The 26,423-nt window shown below is 39.5% G+C and overlaps 1 protein-coding gene across 1 annotated transcript in view; it reads left to right on the top strand.

The window, feature by feature from the left end:
- The window catches only part of BMX (BMX non-receptor tyrosine kinase), a 28,886-nt gene extending 5,012 nt beyond the window's left edge, over positions 1-23,874 (top strand). Inside the window, exons 4-17 of the mRNA XM_040584181.1 lie at positions 241-360; positions 3,681-3,742; positions 8,564-8,745; positions 11,802-11,861; positions 12,595-12,649; positions 14,480-14,559; positions 15,198-15,325; positions 15,736-15,810; positions 16,535-16,706; positions 17,628-17,844; positions 19,579-19,643; positions 20,576-20,694; positions 22,644-22,801; positions 23,800-23,874. Coding sequence (XP_040440115.1) covers positions 241-360; positions 3,681-3,742; positions 8,564-8,745; positions 11,802-11,861; positions 12,595-12,649; positions 14,480-14,559; positions 15,198-15,325; positions 15,736-15,810; positions 16,535-16,706; positions 17,628-17,844; positions 19,579-19,643; positions 20,576-20,694; positions 22,644-22,801; positions 23,800-23,874 — 1,568 coding nt within the window. The remainder of the gene's footprint in view (positions 1-240; positions 361-3,680; positions 3,743-8,563; positions 8,746-11,801; positions 11,862-12,594; positions 12,650-14,479; positions 14,560-15,197; positions 15,326-15,735; positions 15,811-16,534; positions 16,707-17,627; positions 17,845-19,578; positions 19,644-20,575; positions 20,695-22,643; positions 22,802-23,799) is intronic.
- Positions 23,875-26,423: the final 2,549 nt, after the last annotated feature.

Raw genomic sequence — 26,423 nt, 5'->3', positions numbered from 1 at the left:
ACTGTATCTCCTTCTTTACGCTCAGTTTCTTTCTCAGAGAGACAGGTAGCTGGGGGTTATGGATTTCAGGTTTGAGTTTGCATAGAGGAACATGGTATAGAGATAAGAATGGTATGTCTACAGCTAGTAGTTGGTAAGCACTCTGGGGTCCCATGGTTGGGTGAAGCAGACTATTGATCATAAGGAACTTTCCCATTTTACAGCCAGTCATGTTCTCTTTGGTTTCTTTGTGCTTTCCAGAAATTAAAGACAATTCTGATTTACTAAACAAGTACCACAAAGGATTCTTCATCAATGGGAAGTTTCTCTGTTGCAACCAGACATGTAAAGCAGCCCCTGGATGTACAATTTGGGAGAAATGTATGTAATGTGTTCTATTATTTGTTTGATTACTCATTGATGTTTTTAACAATACTGTCAAATCACATGGACATTTAGGGCAGTGTAATGATTATAAAAGCTATCTACTTAACCTTTTTGTGTATATGCTAAGCTCCTTTCATCATCGTAGCAGCTATACCTTGTAGCTTATTGTATACCGGGGGGAAATAATACACTAAATTATATCTGCTGTGTTTGGTCAGAAAATTAGTGATATTTTTACTCAAAAAATAAACTAGATGGGATTATTTTTGTCCCTATTCTTCAGATTCTACATAAACTGTAGTATTATGCTGTAAGGCTCTTCTAGTAATGAGGTCTTGTAATCTGGATGGTTAGGAGGAATAGAAGCTCAGCGCAAGATGTGTATGGAAGAGTGTAAAACAATACAGTTTCATAAATAAATAGAAGTAAAACTCTTATATAAATAGATAATATTTATATGATGTTTTATAAACAGTGTGATTTAATTTGCAGCACTTTTTTATTTTAATATGCTTTTCTAAACTATTTTTTGTAGAACTTAGTTGCAATTATTTAGGAGTTTTAGGGGTTTTATGCAAAGTTTAGGTTTTATATGTAAAGACTGAAAGAGGAAAATCTGTAAATTTGTGACCCTCACAGACTTCACATTTTCAGAAGTGAAATCCCTCATGTTTGTGTATGTGCTTAACAAAAGGCCACTTTTGGGAGAGGATACTGACGTTTATGAGTATTTGGGCTTCAGCCTTTTAAAGCTTGTTTATTTGGCATTGTAGAACACTGGTAGATCCACTGATTTCAGTCATGATTTAATCTTGGTTGTAAGCATTTTCAGTCACAATAAATTAAAAGTTAAATCCAAAAATGTAGGTGGAAACAGTTAGGAACCTCATTTAGTTCTGTGAGACTGTCTGTAACAGTCATTTGCTTTTGAAAATTGAAATTAATGATACAGGTTTATCTACAATTACTACAGGCTTCATCATTATGGAACACTAAATAATGTGAAGAGTTGTGAGCTGATTTGTAATGGTAGTTTGAATAGCTTCATCTAGCTTCAAACCCACCTGTTATAAAAGTAAGTAAGGCCATGAAAGCCCTGATCAGTGGCAAGGGCAAGGAAATACTTCATTACCAGTCGCGTATGGCTTAACCAAGAGAAGAATTAAAAAGAGAATTTTTGTATACTGAATACTTTGTATATGTCTCAGATAATAATGCATGCAGGATAATGTGCTGTATCTACTCTAAATTTCTTCCTAAATAAGTTCCTGAGGCTGCTAACAGAGATTGCGGAGTACACCTTGTGTATGTAAGGATGGTTCCAGACAGTGTAAGTGTTGTAACCACTGGGTAATTGAAAGCAATACATCTTAATCACGGCATCATAGACCAGAAATGTCAGTGAAACAATTTCAAAAATAAAGCATACATGTGTTTCCCTCTGTATGCAGTCAAATTGATCACAAAATGATGCAGTTTTCAGTTCTCAGGGAAGTGAGGAGGGGGGTCGGCAGAACTGCTGCTACGTTGGCGTTCCCAAGGGCCGACTTCGGTCTGTGTAGGGCCTGGCTGACAGAGTCCCTGGGGAGGCAGTCCCCGGGGGCAAGGAGGCCAGGAAGGCTGGACATTCTGCAAGAAGGAAATCTTAAAGATGCAGGAGCAGGCCATCCCATGAGCTGAAAGGTGAACCAAGGGAGCTGGCAGAAGTGCTCAGTGCTCACCGAGCCACTTCCCACCATTTACCAGCAGCCCTGGCTAACCGGGGAGGTTCCACTGACTGGAGGTTAGAAAACGGGCGCCCATCTACAAGAAGGTCCAGAAGGAGGTTACAGGGAACTACAGGCCTGTCAGCCTGGCCTCAGTGATAGGGAAGGTTATGGACCAGATCATCCTGAGTGCCATGACACGGCATGTACCGGACAGGCAGGTGATCAGGCCCACTCAGCATGGGTTTGTGAAAGGCAGGTCCTGCCTGACTGTCCTGATCTCCTTCTATGACAAGGTGACGCACTTAGCGGATGGATAAGAGAAAGGCTGTGGATGTTGTCTGCTAAGACTTTAGTAAAACCTTTGACACCATTCCCCACAGCATTCTACTGGAGAAAGTGGCTGCACATAGCTTGGATGGATGCACTCTTCACTGGGTAAAAAACTGGGTGGATGGCTGGGCCCAAAGCGTGATGGCGAATGGAGTTAAATCGAGATGGCGGCCGGTCACAAGTGGTGTTCCCCAGGGCTCAGTATTGGGGCTGGTTGTGTTTAATGTCTTTATCAACGATCTGGATGAGGGGATCCAGTGCACCCTCAGTAAGTTTGCAGACAACACCAAATTGGGTGGAAGTTTTGATTTGTTTGAGGGTAGGAAGGCTCTGCAGAGGGATCTGCACAGGCTGGACTGATGGACGGAGACCAGTTGTACTGGCAGCCAACAGCATCTTGGCTTGTATCAGAGATAGTGTGGCCAGCAGGACTAGGGAAGTGATCGTCTCCCTGTACTTGGAACTGGTGAGGCTGCACTTCGAATACTGTTTTGAGTTTTGGGCCCCTCAGTGCAAGAATGACATTGAGGTGCTGGAGTGTGTCCAAAGAAAGGCAATGGAGCTGGTGAAGGGTCTAGAGTACAAGTTTTCTAAGGAGCAGCTGAAGGAGCTGGGGTTGTTTAGCCTGGAGAAAAGGAGGCTCAGGGAAGACCTCTTCACTCTCTACAGCTACCTGAAAGGAGGTAGACAGCTGAGGGTAGGTGTCTTCCAAGTCACAGGCAATAAGATGAGAGGAAACAGCCTTAAGTTGCACCAGAGGAGGTTTATATTGGATATGAGGAAACATTTCTTCATCAAAAGGTTGTTAAGCATTGGAACAGGCTGCCCAGGGAAGTAGTGGAGTCACTATCCCTGGAGATATTTAAAAGATGTGTAGATGTGGCACTTAGGGACATGGTTTAGTGGTGGACTTGGCAGTGCCAGGATAACAGTTGGACTTGATTTTAAGGGTCTTTTCCAACAAACTAATCTATGATTCTAAATAACCTAACAGAACTAGGAAAACCACAGTGCTAAATACAACCACAAATTTCCCTGAATTCATTTTTTTACATAGATGAAAACATGGTTGATGGGTTTTTTTTAAATATTGGGAGGGTGTTTGAAGTAAAAGATTAGAAAATACAGAGCTAAAGTATATCAATACCTCAGAGAAGTGAATTATCAGCTGCCATGATGCTGTTGCTACTAGTGCATAGATCTGCAAGTGAGAAAGCCTCAAGAGATACATTCTAATTAAATTCATGTTTTTTCCTTTAATTCTCCCTCTTGTAGATGTCACTCTGTGTTGTACAACTGAGTCTGTGAAACCACTGCCTCCAGGTCCTGAAAAGCTGGTATGTAAAAACATTTGAGTAACTATTTATATACTATCTATAGTATCTAGTAGAACATAGACACTGTAAAAAAGGTAAAGACCCTTTCCCTACAGAAAAAGGCCCTAGGGCAGTAGGGAGAGCTGTGGGATGGGATGGAGAATTGCAAACAGCCACTCACTAGAAGCTGGTATAGACCTCTAATTTGCAGTGCGGCTTCAGCATCCTTGTATCCACCAGCGTGTCAGAAGGACAGATTCATCTCCCTCCTCCATGTGGCAAACCAGGAAAGCCTCAGCCAGGTTCAGTTCACTTTAAGATGCTGGTGGCAGTACTGGCTACAGCCCCTGCAGGGATGTCTTTTACTTTATATACTTATTTCCAGTGGGATCAGGAATTGCCATCAAAATTAGCTCTCTAGTGTGTAGGAGGTCGCAATGCTAGAGATGCCAAAATCTCCCCTCCATCACCCTCACTAGTGAAAATGGTGCTCATAGTACTTGGAGAAAATATTGTAACTAAAGATGTGAACAAATATACCTGCTCTGCATAAGTGAAAAATGGTGGGTGAACTGCACTTATCTCAAGCAAACCCCAAATTGCTCTTTTCTGCAGTTGGGTCAGGAGTACAGATGCATGTTTAGGAATGTCTGTTTAGCCCAACTTTACAGAGGCAGCCTCTATATTAATGAACTGGGAAGTACATCTGATCTCTTAATGTGCTCTTTCCTGTATCTTCACTTTATATCAGACAGAAGAAACCCAGGAAAGTGGTGTCCCACCAGCACCCACTGGACACTGTCCATCTGAGAAAGGCAGGCTTTCACAGTCCCAAAGAGACAAACAGGACACCAGGATACCAAAAAGTACTACTTGTTCTTGATTCAGCCTGAGTCCTCTAGAAACACAGTTGCTTTTGAAGGTCAACTGCTGGCAGGGTTAAGAATAAGAGTAAACTAGAAGATTTGCTTCTCTGCTTACCTTCTCATCTATCTCCTGTACAAACAGAAAGGCAATAGTCGTACCTTTGACTTTAGTTTTACTGCCCAGCTTAATTATTGACATTTGTAGGTGGGAAGGAGGTAACAATTACATGAGAATAGAAGAGACCAAAGTGGATTAAGTTATTATGTTTTTATCTCTTAAAAAAAGGACTAACAATATAGTCTGATACAGCCTCCTCCAAATTAAACCAGATTGGGTTTCAAAGCATGGGATTTTAATATCTCTGTTTCCTGCTTTATTTTGATTTGTATTCTGTTCTGTATCTTTAGAACTGTGTCTATTTCTTAGCTTCCTTCTCTTAATTAAAAAGTAACTTAAAGAAAAAAGAAAAAAAAAGCTGGAACTTTTATGTATACAGTTGATGCCAACAGCCAGGGCTTTAAGAAACACGTAGATTATCAAGAGACAGAAGATAAAATCACAAGAGCTGTAAAATGGATTTTCAAGAAAAAGAATAATAAAGCCTCGAAAGGAAGCTATGAACAAGGAACCTTTTGACATTGTTTCTGATAATGAGATTTGAAAGTAATAGCATTGTGAACATGCAACAGTGTAACTTGTTTTGCATACCACAGTCTGTTTTGCCTGGCTTTCATGAGGAGATGCTTTGTCTATCCAGAGAGATCATCAGTCATGCAAATCCACTGCTGAACATGATGGCTTCTTCTAGGCCTTTATGATTTATTTTTATTGTCTGCTTGAGTTCAAATAAGATGTTTTGAAAGGCAAATTTAGAAAGCAAGGACATGAGTTTTCAGATGGGTACTTCTAAATCAGGTTCAGCAAAGGCAAATATAACTACCACATCTGGTTAGAACAACTTGACTTCATTTTCCCAAGCCATATAATATAATCAGGTTAAGAAAACTAACACTGCCTTCTCATGGTGAGGAATACTCTACATTTAGCCACAGAGCTATTTCTATAAGCTCTCAGTGCATTTTTATTTTGCCCTTTCATCTACTCAATTTGGTCATCAGAGGTATCACCATACCCCCAGCCTTCCTTCCGCCTGCTTCTCATTTCATGTCCCACACCTCTCCAGCCTCTGCAAGTCTTGCTCCCTTGCTTTCTTCCCAGCTGACCAGAGGCATTACTTTTGCATGTAGGCAAAACTGACCAGAGGTGTTACATTTTGCATGAGGCATTACTTTTGCATGCGACATCCTGCACCTTTGGTGCCCCTGTCCCTTTCATCAGTTCAGCATTATGCCTCTAGTCTCCCACAGAGGAACTGGTTCCTAAAGAGTGATGCCATTACAAAGAATAGCGAGCACAAAGGTCCTTTCATGGGCACTTCCCCTGGGCTTTGGTAACAGCAGGAAGTAGGAGCTTCTTGCCTAAGAAACACTTCCACCTCTGCTGGTGGCTGGCATCCACTCTTTGCAATGGAAAATGATAGGTCAGACCAATACTGTAGTAGATCAGACAGAAGTCCACTGAGTGCACATATCTTCTCATGATTATGTATTGGACAAGTTTTATAGAAGCTAAAGTGATCCAGCCCATGCTTCCAGCTCTATGGCAGGGGTTTAGTTCTGCAGACAGAAACCATTCCCCTTATGCACATCACAGCTGAATCTCAAACAGTCACTTTTGTTTCTCTCTAGATAACAGCGGCACAGTCATCAATATGAAAACCACAATAATATCACAGCCAGAAATAATAATAATAACCATTCAGTTACTATTAGGAAATGCTCTGGGGCTTTCTGCCAGTGCTGGAAATGGAAACCTGTATATATGGACACAAATCAGGATATTAATCTGTACCAGGTTACCGATGAAGTCCATCCAGAATATTGCAACTGACAAGTACACATCCAGCAGTGAAACCCAAAGGGATGCAAATCTGATGTGCTCATCTTTGGCTGGTTCTTTTTTCTGGCAGGATGGACAAAGCAAAACTCATTTCAGTGATAATCACAGAATCATAGAATGGTTTGTGTTAGAAGGGACCTTTAGAGGTCATCTAGTCCAACCTCCAGTGATAATTCTTTATACCATTTGCTTTAGCCAATGCTTTGCTATTTCTTCTGTTCACACAAAAAGATGAGAACTCCCTCAGAGAAGAACACTCTAATCATTCCACAAAGAAAACACAAGAAATGAAGAAAGGAAGAAAGAACAATTAGATCTCCAAACATTTCCAAGGCCACATCAAGGTGCACATCAGCTCATAAACACGTTTACTGAATATCAGCTTGCTCTAACATCACTAGATGCTTTAAAGAGAAAACAGCTTAATCTCTGTATTACAATTTTCTCCACCTTTCTGACAAATTCAGGCAACTCTAATTTTTTCACTATTCCACAAAGCAAATGGGCAGTCTAAGACTTGAATCCTGCCTAACACAGGGCCTCAAGCTATAAGCTCCTTTCCACCAAAGTCAGGTGTGACCAACAAGAACCACCCTTATTGGATTGAAGTAGTAGTACTTGATGAGTAATATACCTACTTCTAGTCAAATGATGATGACTCTGCTGTGAGTGATACCTCTTTCAAGAATGAGTATCTCCACTGGAGCTTTAGTGAGATCAGATTGACACTTGGTGTGTTTGCAGGAAAAGATCATGTGTGTCTTCTGGCTCAGTGGAATCAATCAGGCATTCAGGTGGCTCTTTGGTTTCTCCTTGTTTAAATTAAGTAAAGAAATGTCAATAAAGAGAAAAGAAGCAAACATACAATGACACGGTCTGTTGGACTTGATCTAAAGGAATCACAGCTTGCTTCAGGACAGTTGACATTCTTCCCTGGCATTGTATTACAGTGGTTCTTAATCATAAATAGGTGACATTTGGAGCCTTTTCTCCTAAGCTTGTCTTATTTTCCCTCATTCTTTGCTGTCAGTGTTTCAAGTTTTCCCTGCTCTTAAAGAATTGCGATTTCTAGATTTCCTCAGTTATGACACTCGTCCTATTTCAGTGCCTTAATTTTGGATGCTTTTTTGCCCATGATTTCATTGACTCTAATGTCAGGCTTCTCATCCAAGTAATTTGTGTAGACCTCCTCCAGAATCAGTGGTGAGAGGTAGATACTTCTGTAAGATGACATATTTCACAGGAAAACATGGGTCAAAGCTGGGTAAGGTGAATCTCACGGTTACATGCCTACACTTGTTTAACTCTGCTCAGGGAAAGTTAGGCACCAAGGAGTAAGATTCCTTATATTCAATATACTTAGCAGAGGAACATCAATAAAACATAGTAAGGAAAGGGAATGATTTAGACTTACAATAGTGTTTTGCTTTCAGTGATCAGTAGTAACAATTGACTAATGCTTGTTGTGCCTCATGGTAATGTTACTGCTTATCAAAAGCCATTAAAAAAACCTAAAGTGGTTTTATAGTGCTGTGATGGGGTCTTTTGATACAAAGGACATCATCGCACTTATAGTAAAGCACAATTTGGTCATGCAGTGTCCAAAGCACACAAATTGCAACGGTTCATTAAGTAGTATCAGCTTCAAATAGGTAGCAGGTTTTTGATACAAGTCAAGTGTACCAAGTAATTCTGGTAATGAGAGTTTCCTACTACAGCAGTGTCAGCTTCCACTGAGAGTTAATTGCTTCTGGTGTCATTATCACAGAACCTGGTTCTGTTCTCACCTGTCTCACAAACGTGGAAAACAGTATCTGAACTGGGCTTCTAAATGGATAAGGAAAAGCTACTCATCTGTGCCCATCATCTTAGCTTTGATTAATTTGTAAATATCATTATGCATGTTGAAGATAGAAGTGATCATGTACATGTCACGTGTTATTTCTTACTGTTCTTAACCTCTTACCATTACCAATGGTAATCTCCTTACCATTTTATTTCCTCTGTCTTCAAAAGTGGAAACATAGAAGCCTGCCTCAGGTGTTATCACCAGACAAGTCAGTCCTGAGTATGGCTGTGGCCCAATGCAACTGGGAGGAAACTGAAGGAAATTCAGCTTTCCAACTTGTCAGAAGCAATAAATACTATGTATTGCAAGAGGAAGATTCTGGCTGGTGGCAAGTAAGGGATTTGGAAGGGTAAGTATGCCCTGCAGAATACTTTTGTTCCATGACCATGGTCTTCCACATATCTCATCTTCATAGACAATGCTGCAGGCAGTCCTGGTATCTTTCAGCATCTGTGCGATAATTACCTAAGTAGCTTTTAAACATTGCTCTAGAAGCCTCATTGTCTTCTGTACAACTCCATTTTCATTACCATCTTTGGCTGCCAGGTTGAGTAAGATTTAGAACACTCACTGCCTAGTATACTAGCCAAGATAGTGTTCAGTGGCCTGATTTTTGATATGTGCCTGAAGAAGGCCTTGTGTTCAAAGAAGCTGTCAATTTTTTTTCCAATCATTTAGTTTAAGTGAATGAAAAGATAAAATCTCACCTTACAAGTGTTGCCTCTCTTGTATGCACAAACCATCTTTAGACCAACACCACTACTATTGCAATAGTAGTGAAAGCACAGAAACCAGTGAGAACGGCCAAGGCACAAATCACCACTTCGGTCTCTCCCCAGCTTTAGCAATACTTTTCCGCAAAGACAGTGCGCCCCCATCTTGCACAGCATTTAATTATTCTCTTTGAGGATCAGAAGTGGAGGAATCCCCTTCAGCAATTTAAAACAAGGTATTTTTCATTAATATCCAGCTGAGGCAGAAAAGAGATTCTCTTCCCAAGTTGTTAAAAGAGAAACAGCTTTAGGCGTACACTGGAGACAAAGGCACTGCAACAAACAGGAGCTGCCTGGAAAAGATAAAATTCCTTGTCTGTTCCATGATGGATACTAACTGAGTTTGATTTTATGTACTTGATAGAAATGTGGAAGGGAACAATTTTGGAGCTAGGGGGTACCCAAACTGGTTTGAAACAGAATGAAATTGCTTGAACCACTGGTTACTTGAATTCACCGATTAAGTTTACAATGTAAGAAAACCAACAAATAAAGCAACCTTAACTTAAAGTATCTGCACTTTATAACTCACAAGATTGGCATACTGTTCTGGGTGAAGAAACCAGCACACAACTCCGGTAACTCAAAGACAACAATAAATTAGTAATCTGAGATATGCTCTTAAATGCCTTCACTGGACTGTTTATGGCCATGTAAAAGCATATGGTACAGGCAGCTCTGCTTATTGAGCTTGAGTAGAGGGCTCTAAGGTGAATGAAGGAGCAGAGAGACATCAAGAGAAAGGGGGGCATTTACAGCTTTTTCTCTAGCTTGAGAAACTGAGACTTTTGCAGTACTGATTCTGCAAGGACAAGTCACATATACATCGTAACAAAACTCTTACATTCTGCTTGAAAAAAAATGTAAATCTTGTTTTCTTGGAGGTAGTAGGAACAAACATCAGGAGTTACCTGCTTCACCTGTTTCCATGCACCCTCAGTCTTCTTCTCACTCTACTAAGATCTATGTTAAAAAAACTCTTCCTTTCTATGTCCATCCATATTCAAACATACAATTTATTCCTCCTATTTATTTTTCTGATGGGCACAGCATACAGCCCACCCCCTTACAATTATAGATGTCTGTTGGCCACCGTAATATAGGTCCATCATGCCATTCTGTCAGCTGCTTTTAAGTGATAGCTCAGCTGTCCATATTCACTTAGTTTAGCTTCTCAATTGCATCTGGCTTTGTGTTGGGAAGAGTGCTGAGCCTACCCATTGACTTTCTGCATTCAACCTTGGATACTCTGCTGGCACCTGTTAGTCACTGGCATCCTTCATCACAGCAACTGAGATGGCACGTAATGATATTGTTGAATGTCTGCTCCAATCTTCCATATGATGAAACCAATCATGGAGGAGAAAGCCATTTCAATGACTAGCAAAAAGAGTACTTCCTTGAAATGTAATTTTCTAAAATAAATTACTTCTGTATTTTTCTACATGGTAAGTAAAAGCAGAAATGTTTTAACCATGAGCATTTCTGTTAGTGGCATTCTAAAATGTGACTCTGATTAATCCCGTTTCCTATGTTAAGTGACCAAATTTAAGATGCAATTTATGATAGCTAAACTGTGAACTGTTTATTTTGCAGGAATGAAGGTTTTGTACCGAGCACTTACTTGAGAAAATTATCTCTGAATGATGATGAGCCAAGGTGAATCAATATGCAGCCATCCACTGCTTAAATGTTTTCCTCACCACTCTAGCAAAGATTAGGCAATATTTCTGGAATATTTTTCTTCTTAAATAACTTTCTGAGTACTAAGCATAAGTTTCCTGAAAGGTACAGAATCAGATAGAATTTGTCTTCTTGACTCATACATTAATGCAAAAAAACATCAGTTGAAAATCCTGGTTTCATTTAAATCAATAGTTTCACCACTGACTTGAATGATGCTTGGATTTCAATCTTTTTACTCTTATTTCAGCATTAAATCAGCCTTGCTGGCACTCTTGTGCCTTTATATGTATGTGAGTAGTTCAGTACAGGATAAAAGGAGCCCAGGTCTGTCAAACTGATACATCAGATCCAACTTTTCCTTTTTAGTAAGATGACACAACATTGTAAGCATTAAAGTTGTGCCTAAATATTTGACTGAAAATCTCACAGAAACATAATAGATTGTCTCACAGTACACCATACTGAACAAGATTCAGAGGTTTCCCCTACTCTTACAGTATCCTATAAAAGGCAGCATAAATAAGAATCATTATTATTTCTGTACAATAGGGTATTTTAGAAGCCTTTTTTTCTGCCACATGAGTTCCTGTTGTCTTGGAAAGTCTAGGTTTGTGAATTTTGGAAATCTTCCATGAAATTTTGAAATGGTAGATGCATTCTCTTCATAAGGTCACTAAAGGGATATGCAGTTTCATTGCCTGTTACAGCATGCACAGAGAATATTTGACTTTCCAACACATTGCACAGTGGAGGAGAAAGGCTGTTCAAGTGTTTACCAAGTCATAAAAAAATCCAGACAATTAAATATGTCTCAACTTTTTGAAATATTCACCTTATACCATGGCATAACTACTCAAAAAATATATGTAGTATGACTTTTAACCCAAGGAAGGTTTTTTTCATAACTAGTTTTTCACAATTTCAGCATGTTGTTTTGTCTTCACAGGGAAAACTCCGGTGTCAGTGAACAGACATTGGCAGAAGAGCAGAGTATTGCTAAGCATGAGTGAGTATATAGAATATGTCTTTATGAGAACCTAAAGATTCTTTTGGCAGAGATTGCCTTTCCACTTTGCATGTCCACTATACCTAGAGCAATGGTATCCTATGTGTGGCTATCATAATAGTGATAATAATTATATTGTTATCAGCAACATCACTTTCCACAGACTTCCAAAGGCATGAATGTATTTGCTTTCAGACAAAAAAGTAATTTAGACAAATCAGTCTTGTACACTTCATAAAAGTGAACTGCTATTAAGAAGGCTGCATTGGAGCTCCCTGAAGTGATCTGGCATAGCATGTTTGGCTTGTTTCCTCCATTTGGTTAATATTATGACAACAAGAAGGTTCAAAGTTAGAGGAGAATTATGCACCTCCCAGCTTTTAGGATAGCTGTGTCTGCAGAAGGCACAATAAACTTCTAGTAGAGCTCCTGGCATAACTTTAGAGCAGCAGGATCCTCATGTAAGGATTTACTGTAAAAAGTCAGTCACAGGGTGAGCCCAGATATTTCAGGGCAAGGAGAGCCACTGGATGACAGGAAGCAGATGGGAACTAGTGGTTTCCCTTTTATCTCATGGCCTAAAATCACACATGCAGGACAAGTCCCAGGTCTACCCTCTGGCTTTCAAAAGCAGTTTTGGAAATATTTATGATGTCTGGCATTTTTTATATGTCTGATGTGCCTTATTCAGAAATCAGCCTGTGAATAGTTAGCCAAATATTTCTCTTTGCAGTTGGTATGCTGGTTATGTCTCCCGTGTGCAGTCTGAACAGCTGCTCCATCAGAAGGTCCTACATATCCTTTATCACTTGTATATGAACAACCATAGATATGTTTCTGTGTCTGTTGTCTTTGCTATACTGCGTAGCTAGAGGATGCTGATGCTCTTCAAACAGCTGTAGTATTACAGTGCTAGAAATTCTCATGCTAACTTGATATTGATAAACAGATCTCTAAAAATGCCTCTTCTACATAAATGAACAAATTACATACCTCTGAAATAGGCTTGGAACAAAGCCACACTGAGTGCATTTGCCCTCAAAGCTCTGTTTTTCGGTTTTACCTCTAGGCCTGTGTTGTTTGACTCAGTGTGGCTTTTTCTACTGGTCACTCTAGAGCAGGGGTCCTCAAACTATGGCCCACGGGCCAGATACGGCCCCCCAGGGTCCTCAATCCGGCCCCCGGTATTTATAGAACACTTCCCCCCCACCGGGGGCTGGGGGGGGGGAAACCAAGCAGCCGCAGATGACGGCCTGCCACTTCATCCACGCACCGGCCCCCTGGTTAAAAAGTTTGAGGACCCCTGGTCTAAAGGAATCCTCTGTGATGGTTTTACAATATACACATGCGGAGTAAAAGTTCATCCAGACAAGCAGAGCTACACTCCCCTCCTGCCCTGCGCTTCATCTGCTTGGGTTCTGCTGCCAGCTGGAGGAAAGGGGCTGAGCAAACTGAGTGCTGTGCCTGCTGAGAGTTGGTTTAATGCAGCTGACTAGGAGCAAGGACGGATAGCACCATAGGACTAGTCAGCTGTACAAGTCTTTACGGCAGACAACCACAGAAACCCTTGTTCATATAACTTTCTGGAGGAGTCTCAGCCTCAGCCATGCTTTGCTCTTGGATGCACTGTGTAAACAAGTTTTCCTCTTGTGGCTTGCTGCTTTCTCACAGCCAGTCATATTGGTACTCAGCCACTAACAGCTTTGATATAACCTGACCCTTTGGGAGCCTTGGCTCTATGTCCTTTCCTTTATACCTGCACCACTGCATCATAGGTTCGGAATTAAATTCAGGTTTGGCAAATCACTGGAGAAAGGCAGTTAGGTCCCAGTACCAAAAGGTGTTGGATACTCCTGACTTCAGTTAACTTTAAGGGGACATTAAATTTATTTTGAACCTCACAGCAATGAAACTTGGCCTTTATGTAAGATTTTAGATGTCTTCTTTCCTCCCTGCAATAGCCATTCCTAGCACATTAGAGGTGTAGCTGTTAAAACAACTCTGAAAACCAGCATTTTGAGCCCAGTATGGAAAATCATTAACAGAAGTAAAACTGGATAGTGAAAGTTAGGACTGGAGTACCACATAAAGACAAAAAATAGTCTCAGTATAATAAAGTGCAGTGAATACTGCTTACTCAGTAATTCAGAAATACTTTGGCAACAGAAAATACATCAGTCTAAAACATTATGTAAAGGAACTGAGTGTGGTGGATTGAGCTTTTATTTAGATGGGACATATGTGGCAGCATTTGGGTCCTATAATGTGTACTGCCTCTGGATAGGAGATGGAGTTAACAATTCCTCATCTCCCCAGTTATAAATCTTTATCTATACACCAAAACAACACTGCAAACTAACTGCTTCATGTCTGGGCTGGGTACAACTCATATAATTTTAAACATTTACAGTGGGACACCAAAACCAGTTACGTAGACCCTCTCTTTAGTGGAAAGAAATAAATATTTCTCATGCATAATTAATCTTGTCCATAAAGGAAGTCAGATGAGTCACATCTTTTTCTCTCCTTTGTGGACATTATGGTGTAAAAGCCTGAAGTTCAATGACATGAATCCAAACCTCATTGTTCCTTGTAACTTTTTGGGTTTTTTTCATTAGGGAAAAGAAGGTGCTTTTATGGTTTGGAAATCTAGCCAAGCAGGAATGTATATTGTGTCTGTATTCAGCAAGGTTCCTGAGTGAGTATCCAAAGACTGTGTACCATTTCTGTGAGCATGCTATGGGTGCGCTGTGTGATATGTGTGACCGGTCAACAACAAAATCTCTACATTGTGTTGAAGATGAACCTCGGGTATATTCGGGCCATATAGTTATTTGAATTCATGCATGACAGTGGCTTCATGAACAGGGAAAAGGAGGTCCAGAATCGTCCCATCTAAACATGGACATGTAACAGGCACATAAACTAGGGGAACAGCAGAGTTTCAAGAATGAGAGAGAAGGAAAGGAAGGGCAAGGGCAAGAGCAAGGGGAAAGGAAAGTGTTCAGAATTAGATGTAGAACCATTGCAAGGGCAGTATGTGAGTCATTTGCTCTAGATGTAACTGTTGGGAGACAAGCACTAACCATCAGACTACATTAGAGTATGCAGCAGAAGTCTCCAGTGTGCTAGGAGCCTGTACTACATGACCAGCAGGTGTTAAAGGGGAAACTGAGGCAAATGTAACAGTCTTCCTGGTGACATCTACTACATATTTTGTTATTTGGCCAGTTGGAGTGTTGCAGTTCATTCAACAACTAACTAATCTATTAATACATGGGCTAGAAGGTACTTTGCAAGGCTTTGACATGCACTGCATTTTGTGATGTTTTTCAGAAGTAGAAAAGGAACAGTCAAACATTACCATGTGCATAAAACCCCTGAGAACAAGTATTACCTCACTGAAAACTACTGTTTTGGATCAATTCCCAAGCTTATACACTACCATCAGCTCAACTCAGCTGGTAATCCTATATGCTCTTTCTACTCGATTGATTTCGGCTTAGGCTTCTGGACTTCTCAGCATTATAGTGAATCTATTCCAATACTGAAAAATCTAAATACTGAAACATCTTTTGGGAGAGTTTGGTCTTGATCTAACTTATTCACAACAAATGCAGTTGCTTTCCTTTGCTGTACAGTGCTTTTTTATGTTGTACCACCTCTTCTTGCAATACCTCTGATGCTCTAGCCCTTAAGCACAGAAAATTTTCAGTCTTGTGTCATGATGCAGCAGCTGCTGAATATTGAATATCTCTCATCACCTGAGCGGTTGTAATATGGCAGGCAGAGGAAGGTATTAATTTCCCTGTATTTTCTTTGATTTCAGAAGACTCATGCATATATTGTGACTTTTAACAGGTTTTCTTTGTAGGTATGGTGACAAGGCTCCGGCATGCAGTGTCTACACAAGTAAATAAAGTCCCAACCACAGCTTCATTAGGAAATGGTATGAAGATAACCTTCCTTTTTGAAACTGGTATCAGTCTTGGCTATCGAGAAAAGAATAACCAGACAATTGTGACTCTTACTGCCTTCATGCTTGCAGGAGGTTACAGAATTTTTGTTTGGTGGCCGTTTCTGCTTGTCCATGCAAGAAGCAATGTGAGAATTTGGGAAGGAAGGTCTTTCAGTCATTAGCTTCTTCCATAGTTTCCTCTTGTTCTTTACGGTTCTATGTAGTAGGGTATCCTTCCCTAGAAGTGCACCTAGTCTACATCCAGGGCAAGGTGAATGCAAAGGTATTTTATACCAACTTCCATGTTGTACCCTTTTAAGTCAGGTCTTATATCAACTGTGCAAGACTGCATGTTTCCTTCCCCAGCATATCTGAGTCATGGCCATTCTCTCCCTTTGCCACATTACCTGGCACAGTAATTCTTGTCCTCCAATCTCCTATATAAAAATGTATCATCATTTAATGCATAAAGCTTTCTCGTATCTATCTATAAGGCTTAAACCTCAGCAGTAGCAAACAACACTTGTAGGAAGTGTGGTCTCCTTCCATAACTCAAACACAAAGCCAAGAGACAGGTAAGTTGCTTCAGTGCTGCATGGTTCTGCAACCCTCCTGAGAAAATAACAGCATTGCCTGTGGGGCATACCACACCTGCATTTGTCTTTTTTTTTTCTTTTTTTTTTTTTTTCTGAAGGAATTGTTTTTGTCCTACTAGGAATTTGGGAGCTGAAACGAGAAGAAATTGTCCTGATGAGAGAGCTAGGAAGTGGTCAATTTGGAGTGGTGCATCTGGGAAAGTGGAAGGGAAAATATGATGTGGCCATAAAGATGATTAAAGAGGGAGCAATGTCAGAAGATAAATTCATAGAAGAAGCTCAGACCATGATGTAAGCTATGGCACTGCTTAATTATTTGGAAATAATGATCTCTCCAAACATTAATCAGTAATGTATAGCACATACAGGAAAGAGAATTTCCTCTTAAAAATAGCATTAATAATGGTTAGTACATTAGGCACAGGCTAAATAGGTAGACACATAGGGTAGTTGAAGTATTACCAAAAAAACTTCACAAAGATTAATAGGGTCATTTACAAAGTTTTCAATTAACATCTCTTCCACAACTTCAGAGGTTCCACATATGTCACTTAAAACTATGCTTCATTAGCATTTACACAGAAACAGTTAGAAAGCTGTTCTTGCCATCCTGCATATAGGAATGAGAAACATAAATAACTAGGAAATGCCAGAAACATGAACATGAGACTTAAGTTTTAGACTCTGACTATGAAGAGGTAAAGATGTTAGAATTTCCAGAGAAATTCCATGAGATGATAATTGAAGCACACAAATTTGATAACATTTTAGATATCTCATATCCTGAAGGAATGCATGACATTCCTGTCAGTTAACCAGCTGATATGACCAGGATTCTGAATCTGAAAATTTTGTAGCACCGTTTTAGTAGAAAACCTTCAGATCTAAGGTCCACCCCACCAACTCAGATCCATTTTCTCCCACCATTAAGGCTGCACATCTGCGCTGCTAAATCCTATTTCAGGTTTTGACTATAACATTGCCGTTTCATCAATACTGAGTCGTCTTTTGATTGTCATCATTACCGACTTTCAAAGTAATGAGCAGAAGGACACTCAGTCCTTGAAAAGGAATATTTGAAGTCTAAGATGGGACAGTATCCAGTTTCAGTAATTTCTTTCAGTACGTTGTATTGACATTTGAAGAACATAACACAGAAATGCACAATAATCTCCATTTATTCTTACATTAATTTTTTTTTCTCTATTTCAGGAAATTTAATTATCCCAAACTTGTTAGACTGTACGGTGTATGCTCAAAATTGTATCCCATCTATCTAGTGACAGAATACATGGCTAATGGCTGTTTGCTTAGCTACCTAAGGAGTCATGGGAAGGAACTACAACCCCTTCAGCTTCTGGAAATATGTTATGATGTTTGTGATGCTATGGCATTTCTGGAGAGCTGTCAGTTCATACACAGAGATTTGGTAAGCTATGCCACAGGAGAAGTAGAACAGGGAAGGTGGGAAGATTACCTAACGCTAGGCAGTCCTGCCCCTCAGGATCAGCCACAGCTGCCCTGGCTCTGTTGGCACTCACCCTAAAAAACATTGTGGTCTGCTGAACAGACGCTTAGCTGGCTCAGTACAAGGCAGCTCTGGATGAGCAGCACTAACGCCACAAGAAAAACAGCACTGCCCATAGGCTAGTTTGCTTTGCTTCAGAGCTGAGCTGACAGGTCTACAGCACCGCATGCAGTGCTGCCTGCACGTATGGGCTCTAGCCTCAAGGATTTGTGGACCACCTGGCAGCACAGACGTGCAACTGTAAAATCAGTCCACTGAAGTAAAGAGTTCTGTCCAATGATGCTGTAGTCCTCCAGAAGAAAGAGATGTAACATTAAGGATCTGGGTCACTTATAGATAATTTTTAATGAGTTTAGGATTTATCTAATTGGGACTATTTCTCTTTAAAACAAGTGTAGACCCTGCTAGGATAAACTGGAATTTATTTGGGTGTATTATTAGCAGGAACAGAACTTGAAAGTCTAGTCTGCAGCTGCCCAGCCCTTTTAAATACATTTATCTGCCAGTTTTCAAGCAAGTATTTCAAGCTGCTTTTGATGAGGGGACCAGTCCTTTCAAGGACTTGTACCTAAGGTTTATCCAAAATTTAGCTTTCAAGACTGCTGGCATTCTTTGGAGAAATAAGCTGTTATTTCATTGGCATATTAAAAATTAAGCTAGCCAAATTTCTGGTGCACTGTGCTTCAGAATCCGTAGCAGTATTTTGCTTTGTAACTGTAGACAAAAATATGTTGGAAGGTTTGTGACAATTTCTGTTACAGACTTGCTTTATTTTCCAATAGAGGTGCAGTGTCCTCAGGTAGCATTTTAAATGTCTTCTTGATGACATTATTTGACAATTCAAAGAATTGTCTTTATGTGTAAACAAAGTTGTTAAATCCATACCTCAGCAATTTTCACACCCTGATTCAAAAATCAGGAATATCAGACAACTTAAGTAGCAGAAATTGAGTTGTAAATGTAAAGTCAGTTTCCTGAAAACTGGATGTGCACCATGGGAAAACAGAAATAAAAGCTGAGCCTGATTTCAAGTTGAAAACTGTAAATGCAAACTGTATCACAAAAATGAATAAGCATGCAGGCAGAGAATACAACCTTAGATAAATGTTCTCAAGTGATCACTGGCAGAACTAGGTTTATACTGAACTTTTCATAAATCAAGCTATTTAAATCACCTTTCATTGCTCCACTCTTTTTATAGTGCATTGGGAATAATCCAATCAATGTTTTTCACTTTTTGATGCCTCCGTAAATTCTGAGACTACTGAAAAGGACCCTAGAGTAGAACACCATTTGAAAGACAGGGTTTAGTTTCTGGCTCTGTTGCTGTTTTTCTAAGGGAATGTGAGTTTCTCAATTCTGTTTCCTCATCGCTCAGTGCCCTTCTTTGTAAAGCTAGAATAATGGTAAAAAATGTTTTTCAGTCAATAGTAAAAAAAAAAAAACACAAACAAATAAGAAAGCTACTTACTGTTCCCTTACAGTTCCAAACGTAATTTCTTCAATCAAAGAATGTCATTATTCTTTGAAATGTTAGAGGACAGAAATTATTATTAGCAAATTACCAAGACATGATGTTATTTGCTCCTCTTTGCATTTTTTCTACTCACGTCTTTTCTCATTTCTCTACTGAAGGCTGCTAGGAACTGTTTGGTTGACAGCAATCTTACTGTGAAAGTATCTGACTTTGGGATGACCAGGTAAGCAAAAGAATGGGGCGCCTTGTGACGCTATGATGTTAGTGTACATATAGTTTACTGGCATTGATCATCTAGCATTTGGCTCTTAGGAAAGATAAGCCACACGGTGTGATGTAGCTCTTTGTGTCTCCTGTCCATTAATGATCATAAGCCATTATGGGGTTGGAATAAATTCATTCTGCTGCCTCAAAAAAATAAGGATTAAAGGCCAATCACAGCTGAGAGATTTCACTAGTCATGTTTGTTAAAGAAACCTCAGTGTTTACCTTGGGTGCAAGATTTTCACCTAATTTGAGGGCCAAACGTCTTAATCAGCAGCCTCAACGGAGAGAAGTTGGAGAGGATGAGGAGCCTAGAGAACATGTCCTCTGAGAAGAGGCTGAGGGAGCAGGCTGCTTAATCTGGTGAAGAGGAGGCTAAGAGGAGATCTACAAACTGCCTATAGCTACTTACAGCTACAAAGCTGATGGAGACACATAAGTCTTATCAGTGCCAGATGATGTAACAGTAGATATCGGCCACATACCGTAGCTCGGGAAGTTCCAGCTGGACAGTAACAGAAGGTGGCTTTTTCCCCAGGAAGGTGGTGGAACAGCAAAACATGCCAGTCAGGCAGACTATGAGATTGCAATCTTTGGAGGCTTCTAAGACTTGGCTACAGAGAGCTGTGGCTGACATGTTGGGAGTAATTCTATTTGAGCTGGAGGCTGGGCTAGATGGCCTTACAACAGGCATTTCTATGATTCTGCATTATTCCTCTAAGCTGATAGCAATGATCTATTCTGTAGATTACAGCTAATGCCTCTATCGGGCATCCTTTGGAAATCTGGGATTCTGCCAAGGCTTTTCTTAGGAACTTTGTGATGTACAAGGAAGAAACAGTAAATAGTATTTCACTGTAACTCGGTCACAACCAAGTTCTTGCCTTGTAGGTATGTTCTGGATGACCTGTATGTAAGTTCACTAGGAACCAAGTTTCTGGTGAAGTGGTCAGCACCAGAAGTTTTTCATTATGCGAAATTTAGCAGCAAGTCAGATGTATGGGCCTTTGGTATGTATGGAATTTGACATATAAATATGCATGCATATATGCCTTTACGTTTGGATTACCTCAGCTTACTAAACAGAAATGCTAGAGATTTACACACTGAAGGAATGTAAAAAGGAGTTATAGCTTGTGTTCTTATCTAGTGTTTTTATGCATCCAAACCCTATCCTCTCTGAATTATTTTAGCCTTACAGGTTTCCTTTTAGGTACATAGAAACTCTGCCTGCTCCCCATTTGCTATGTATATGTTTAATATGGAAAAGTAAACTGTTGGCAGTGGAGATCAGATGGTATCTTTGGTGTATCTAGACCATAAATCAGCGCTGCCCAGGTCAAAAGAGCTTTTCAGTTAGTCATAGAGGTCAGAGTAGACTCTGTGCATAAGCCACTTGTGGAAGAGAGTCAGTGTGATCTGGAACTGGTATCTCAGCAAGAATAAGATGTGCTTGCAGATCACTTTCTACCCAGGAATTTCAAACATTTGAACTTCTCCTTCCGTGGTTTTCAAGATATGATTTACAAATCCCTGGAGTGTGTTCAGTGTTTCTAAAAGTCTGCAAAAGGTGTCAAAGGAAAGCAAGCCTTTTGTGAACAGGCTTAAATTCCACGTACATGGGTTTGCTCCTCCAGTAGGAAAATTTTGGCAGCTGTCAAGATGATGAAAAATTGGCAACCCACTGTTCTTGACATTGAACAATGGTGAATAAAGCAGATGGAAGTGTTTCCAGTTGCTGGGCTTCTTATCTTTAACTTCAGCTAGTCTCCCAATATTAACGACTCTGCCAGAGAACAGCTAATTTATGCCCTTTACAAGTTGTTCGTAACATATATGATTAAATCAGAAGTTGGATTTTCTAGTGATACATTTTCTTTTTGCTCTTATTGATGAAATTTTGGCTCCAGGCTTTATTTTTGTTAACTTCAATATCGGCATTAACTTCAGTGAGGAACATTATTTTTCCTTAGAAGTTCTTTTCTCATTTTAACACTATACATTGATGCAGTGGAAGCAAGGGAAGAGTGGGATCCATCAGTTCTTGTTTGGTTGTTTTTAACTGATGAGTCTTTAAAGGGTTAAAGAACTGAACTGATGTATTCCTATCCCAAAAGCAGAAGTCAGAGAAAAAATAATCTTGTTTTTTAATGTTCTCATCAGGGAAAGCTGGGATTCAGGTACCATTTTATTCTGATCCCGCTGTGACGCTACAATGCTCCAGTCTTCAAGCTGGAGGGAAGTCAAAGATACGGTTAATTTCTTTCTCAAAACCAACCATTACTGCCAGAATTATGTATTATTGTGAAATAAATATTTCACAGTATTTTTTTTTACTTTATGGTTGGCATGATTATCACATATGTTCAGTTGCAACAAAAATTGTTTCTTGCAAAGCTATCATGATGAATTAATGATTATGATATTATCCAGTGTTTCTGTTGCTTCAGTATAACCCAGTCTTTATAGGTATGTGTAGCTGACACTATAAACTGTTCAGAAATCTTTCTGACACCAGAGGAGTATATGTCCCACTCACTTAAAAAAAACAGTAAAAATCTTATTATTCTCTAAAAACGTAGATACCTATAACCGTCATTTTGTTTTTCCTTCCCTCTCCCACACATACTTATATAAGGGGATGTTTGTATATATTTCGTGAAAAAAAATCAGTCCATGGATAGCTATGTCTTGGACTTTCTCCATCATTGTCCACATTAAATATATTTATAACTAAATTTATCATAAGAATTTCCCTTCTTCTGCAGTAGGTGTTGGTTTACATTTGGGTACAGAATCACGCTTGTCAGTCATCTCTGTGCTTCTCTTTGGACAATATTCTCTGTAAGGGGTTTGATAGGTTATATGTTGCATATACGTCTTATTCCAGGAAAAAAGGTTTATCTTGCATTTCTTGAGTTTCATTTCTTGTCTTCTATTGTTGCAAATATTTCTGCAGGTATCTTAATGTGGGAAGTGTTCACTTTGGGAAAGCAGCCCTATGAGCTTTATGATGACATGCAGGTGATTGAGAAAGTTTCTCAAGGATACAGACTTTATAGACCACAACTAGTTTCAGACATCATCTACCAGATAATGTACAACTGCTGGCATGAGGTATTTATATCTGCACATACAAACTGGAAAAAGAAAAAAACCAGGAGTCGCTACGAGTCCCTGTTAATAGCTGCATTAGTGCTCATAGTGGAAAATATCCCTTATAAAAGCCATTGCTTGTATGTAGTACATTCTATACAGCAGTCTAGTTCAGGACATTGTTAGTACAGGAAACAGGGCATAAAGGAAGATTGGCTCCCTTCTTTTCAGAACCATGTATTTAAGCAAATAACAGTAAAATACCCTTCAACAAATTGACAAAATATACAGGATGAGATTCTTCTCACCTAATATTTATGGTTTCAAATTTGGGTGCTGAACTAAACTAATTGTCTAAATTTCTTCCATGATGACAGGACCATTACTGGTACCTCTCCATTGTCATTCATCCTTTTTATGTCAGTCACCACAGAATAAAAGATATCTGCTTTCCTATACAGAGATCTTAAACAGCAAACATGGATGAGACCTCTACCTTTTTAGCTAGCAAAAGTTGTGTGAAATAACCCCACCTTTAGAATAAGAGGGATGTGTTACCCTATCTGTGAGTCTTCTAGGAATTATAAGTCAAATGCTGATGATGCTAATTTTATCTTGAGAGACTTGCATCTTCTGTGCCAAGAATTATCCTGATTTATTGTTCCTCTTCATCTAAAATTTAGTAACCTGTCTGTGGAGCATGACTTGTTTCTCACCAACAACAAAGAACTGTTGGATATATTATTGGTGATACCATGGAATGACAGTTATGTTTGGGGGTTTATTTTAATATAATTGTCAGAGAAAAATAACTTGTATTTGAGGACATGTTAATGCAAAGAAAGAAGATCAATAGATAGATAAAAGATAGAAAAAGTAACTTTAATTTTCTTTGCCTCACAATCATCACTGCCTCTACTAATTTCTGCATGCTAAAATCAAGAAAAACTAATGCAAATTACAGTTCCTGAATTACTTCAAACTTAAATAACCATACCCATCATCTTTGCTTCATTTAGCTACCAGAAAAGCGCCCTGCCTTTTATCAGCTCTTATCATTTTTTGAGGCACTGAGAGAAGATAACAGAGCTTGAAAAGGAAGATTCAGAAACAGATGACTGTGCACACTGGTTCCATATCACCTGCCTTCTGCACAAGAGCTAAATCTGAAACCTGCCTGATATTAGACACCCCTATTATTCTGTATATTCGTGTTCTTCTCATTTAATCAGGGAGTTGACCAAGAAGCATGTGGAGAAAGCCTTTGTGACACTCTGTGGGTGACAGAATTTTGAAGGATACTGTGGAAGAATATAATTAATTTTTTTAGCATTGTCTCAAAAGACTTCTCAGACACTGAGATATGTATACCAATTGTGTACCACAGTACTTCCAAGCTGTCATTATTTAGCCTTAAATGGAAATGTAAAGAGGGAAATGTATGCTTGTTAGGTTTTCTGGTTATCATAATTTATCTGAACATGTTTTTCTCTGTAATCACTTGAAGCTGATGCCTGCAGCCAAATTTAGAACTGCTACAAGTGACAGTAGCACAAATAGTTATAGTCTTGCTTTCAATTACCTTGAAATTACTACTGGTAAAATATTACATCAGTTTGCTTACCAGTACTATTGACTTTAGTTTTGGCCCTAAGGGTATAGATTTGATTTGGAATTTTTTCTAAGCTAAATATCTAAGATATTTGCAACTTAGCAATGTATGAGGTGTTAACTAAAGTGTTACTGCTTACTGCTACAGGTAAAGATAGAGAAAAAAAGTTTTATGCAGAAATCCATAGTCATTGCAATAGTAAATGGTAAATTTGCTGATCTCTATAAAATCTGGAAAGCAAACATTTGAAGAGAACTGAAAACGCTATTAATATAATTGCTTATCCAAATATTTTACTACCGAGGAGCTGGAATTCAGCTCCTTATGTTAATGTTTAAATGAGAACACCCAGTTTTCAAATGTGCATAGCATCACACAAATTAGGACTAACTGCAGTAAGTCTAGAGACACCAAATACATCTGAAGCTACGTAACTATAGCAGAGGTGTCTAAACTTAGACACTGACATTTGTAAAATTCTGATCTAATATGTAGAAAATAAAAGGGATTTAAATTAATATAAGATCTGAGAAAATCCTCTCCTCTCTCCTTGTATTTGAGCTAGTTCCATGTGTGATGCCTCTAAGTGTCCAAGTGATGCCTGCTTGCCCTTTCCCCAGTAGAGCTGGCCCAGCCCTAGCATGGACATCTCTGCAGCTCCAGTTTGAGCTCACCTGAACCTAAGGCATTAAAAATGTAGAGTGCAAATGTGGGGAGAGGGGAGAAAGAAATGAAGGTCTCTGGCCAGCCAGAAGCTCCAGCGCCTGTGCTTGCTGGTGTTGCCTAGTCCCTGCATTGGAAGCTGGCTAGAATAGTGCATCCCTGTCTGTATGGGGAGCTGTGCACATGTTTGAGGGGAAGCATCGTTTGGGGTCATGCAAATGACTGTGGGGATCTACACAGGCCTGGGGGGCCATGGGAGGCTGCACATGAGGGAGAGGTAGGACATGGTATGGTGCTGCCTGTACATCAAGCTGTGCCAAGGTGTGTGATCCAGAGGAAGGGTCAGGAAGGAATGCTGACAGATAAAATATGAGACGAGGGTGGAGAGGAGGGTGGGTGGACCACCCCCCAGCACAGAGGGAGTGAGGTATTGTTGGGGCTAATGCATGCAGTTAATTTTTTTTAATATAAACATTGTCTTTTTATTTCTGTTCTCCAAACATCCTGCTATATTTTTTAATGGCTTTATGAGTTGATAATTCTGAATGGTGGTGTGGTTTTTTTGTTGTTTTTGATTCACAGCACAGCTTTTTAAATTAATTGCTTTGAAATAAAAGCTTTGCCTTAATGGAAATGTTAATCTCAATAACAGATCTGAAGATGGCTGGCATGACTAATTGCATTATTTGACAGTTTCCAGCTTTGCCTTTCCCTTTTTCTGTTATTGCACAGTAAGTGGGAAGACCACATTATTTGAATTATTTATCTTAAAAGTTCAGCTAAAGTACTAAGGTTTGGGGATGTTATGGCAATGGGATATGTGGTATGGTTAGGCAACTTAAAGAAAAATTATTTTCATTCCTTTACATTCCTTTCTAGTTTGCAGTTGATCACAATCATCTGCCTACCATTTTGAACCATCTCATTTAAGGGTCTTGTCTATTAAATAGCAAGTAAGTGCAGAACATTAGCAAACAGTGCCCACAAAGTCCAGCTGTATGTTTTCAGATATATTTGACATTTTCTACAGTTTCTGATCATTTTGGAGGCCCATGAGTTTAAGAGTCTGTGCATTTGCTGACCGTTTTTCATGCAGACTCATGTTTGCTGCTGGCTCAGAATGCAGAACTGAGTAGACACTTTGTGCCTTTCAGAGACCCTGGTGTGTACAGAACAACTGCACTGGCATGGTGGCAAGTATGGCACAGGACCTACAAGACACAGATTTATAGAAATGCTGCCTAGAAGGGACCTTTGGAAGTCATCTAGCTAAACTCACTCAGGGTGGGACTGTCCCCACCACTCAATCAGCCATACATTTGTCTACCTGAGCTCTGAACACTTCTAAAGGTGGAAATCCCACAACCC

Source organism: Falco naumanni, chromosome 2 (genome assembly GCF_017639655.2).
Source record: "Falco naumanni isolate bFalNau1 chromosome 2, bFalNau1.pat, whole genome shotgun sequence".
NCBI classification, from domain to species: domain Eukaryota; kingdom Metazoa; phylum Chordata; class Aves; order Falconiformes; family Falconidae; genus Falco; species Falco naumanni.
Note: the sequence above shows the minus strand (reverse complement) of the source record. Positions and strands in the feature narration are given on the sequence as shown.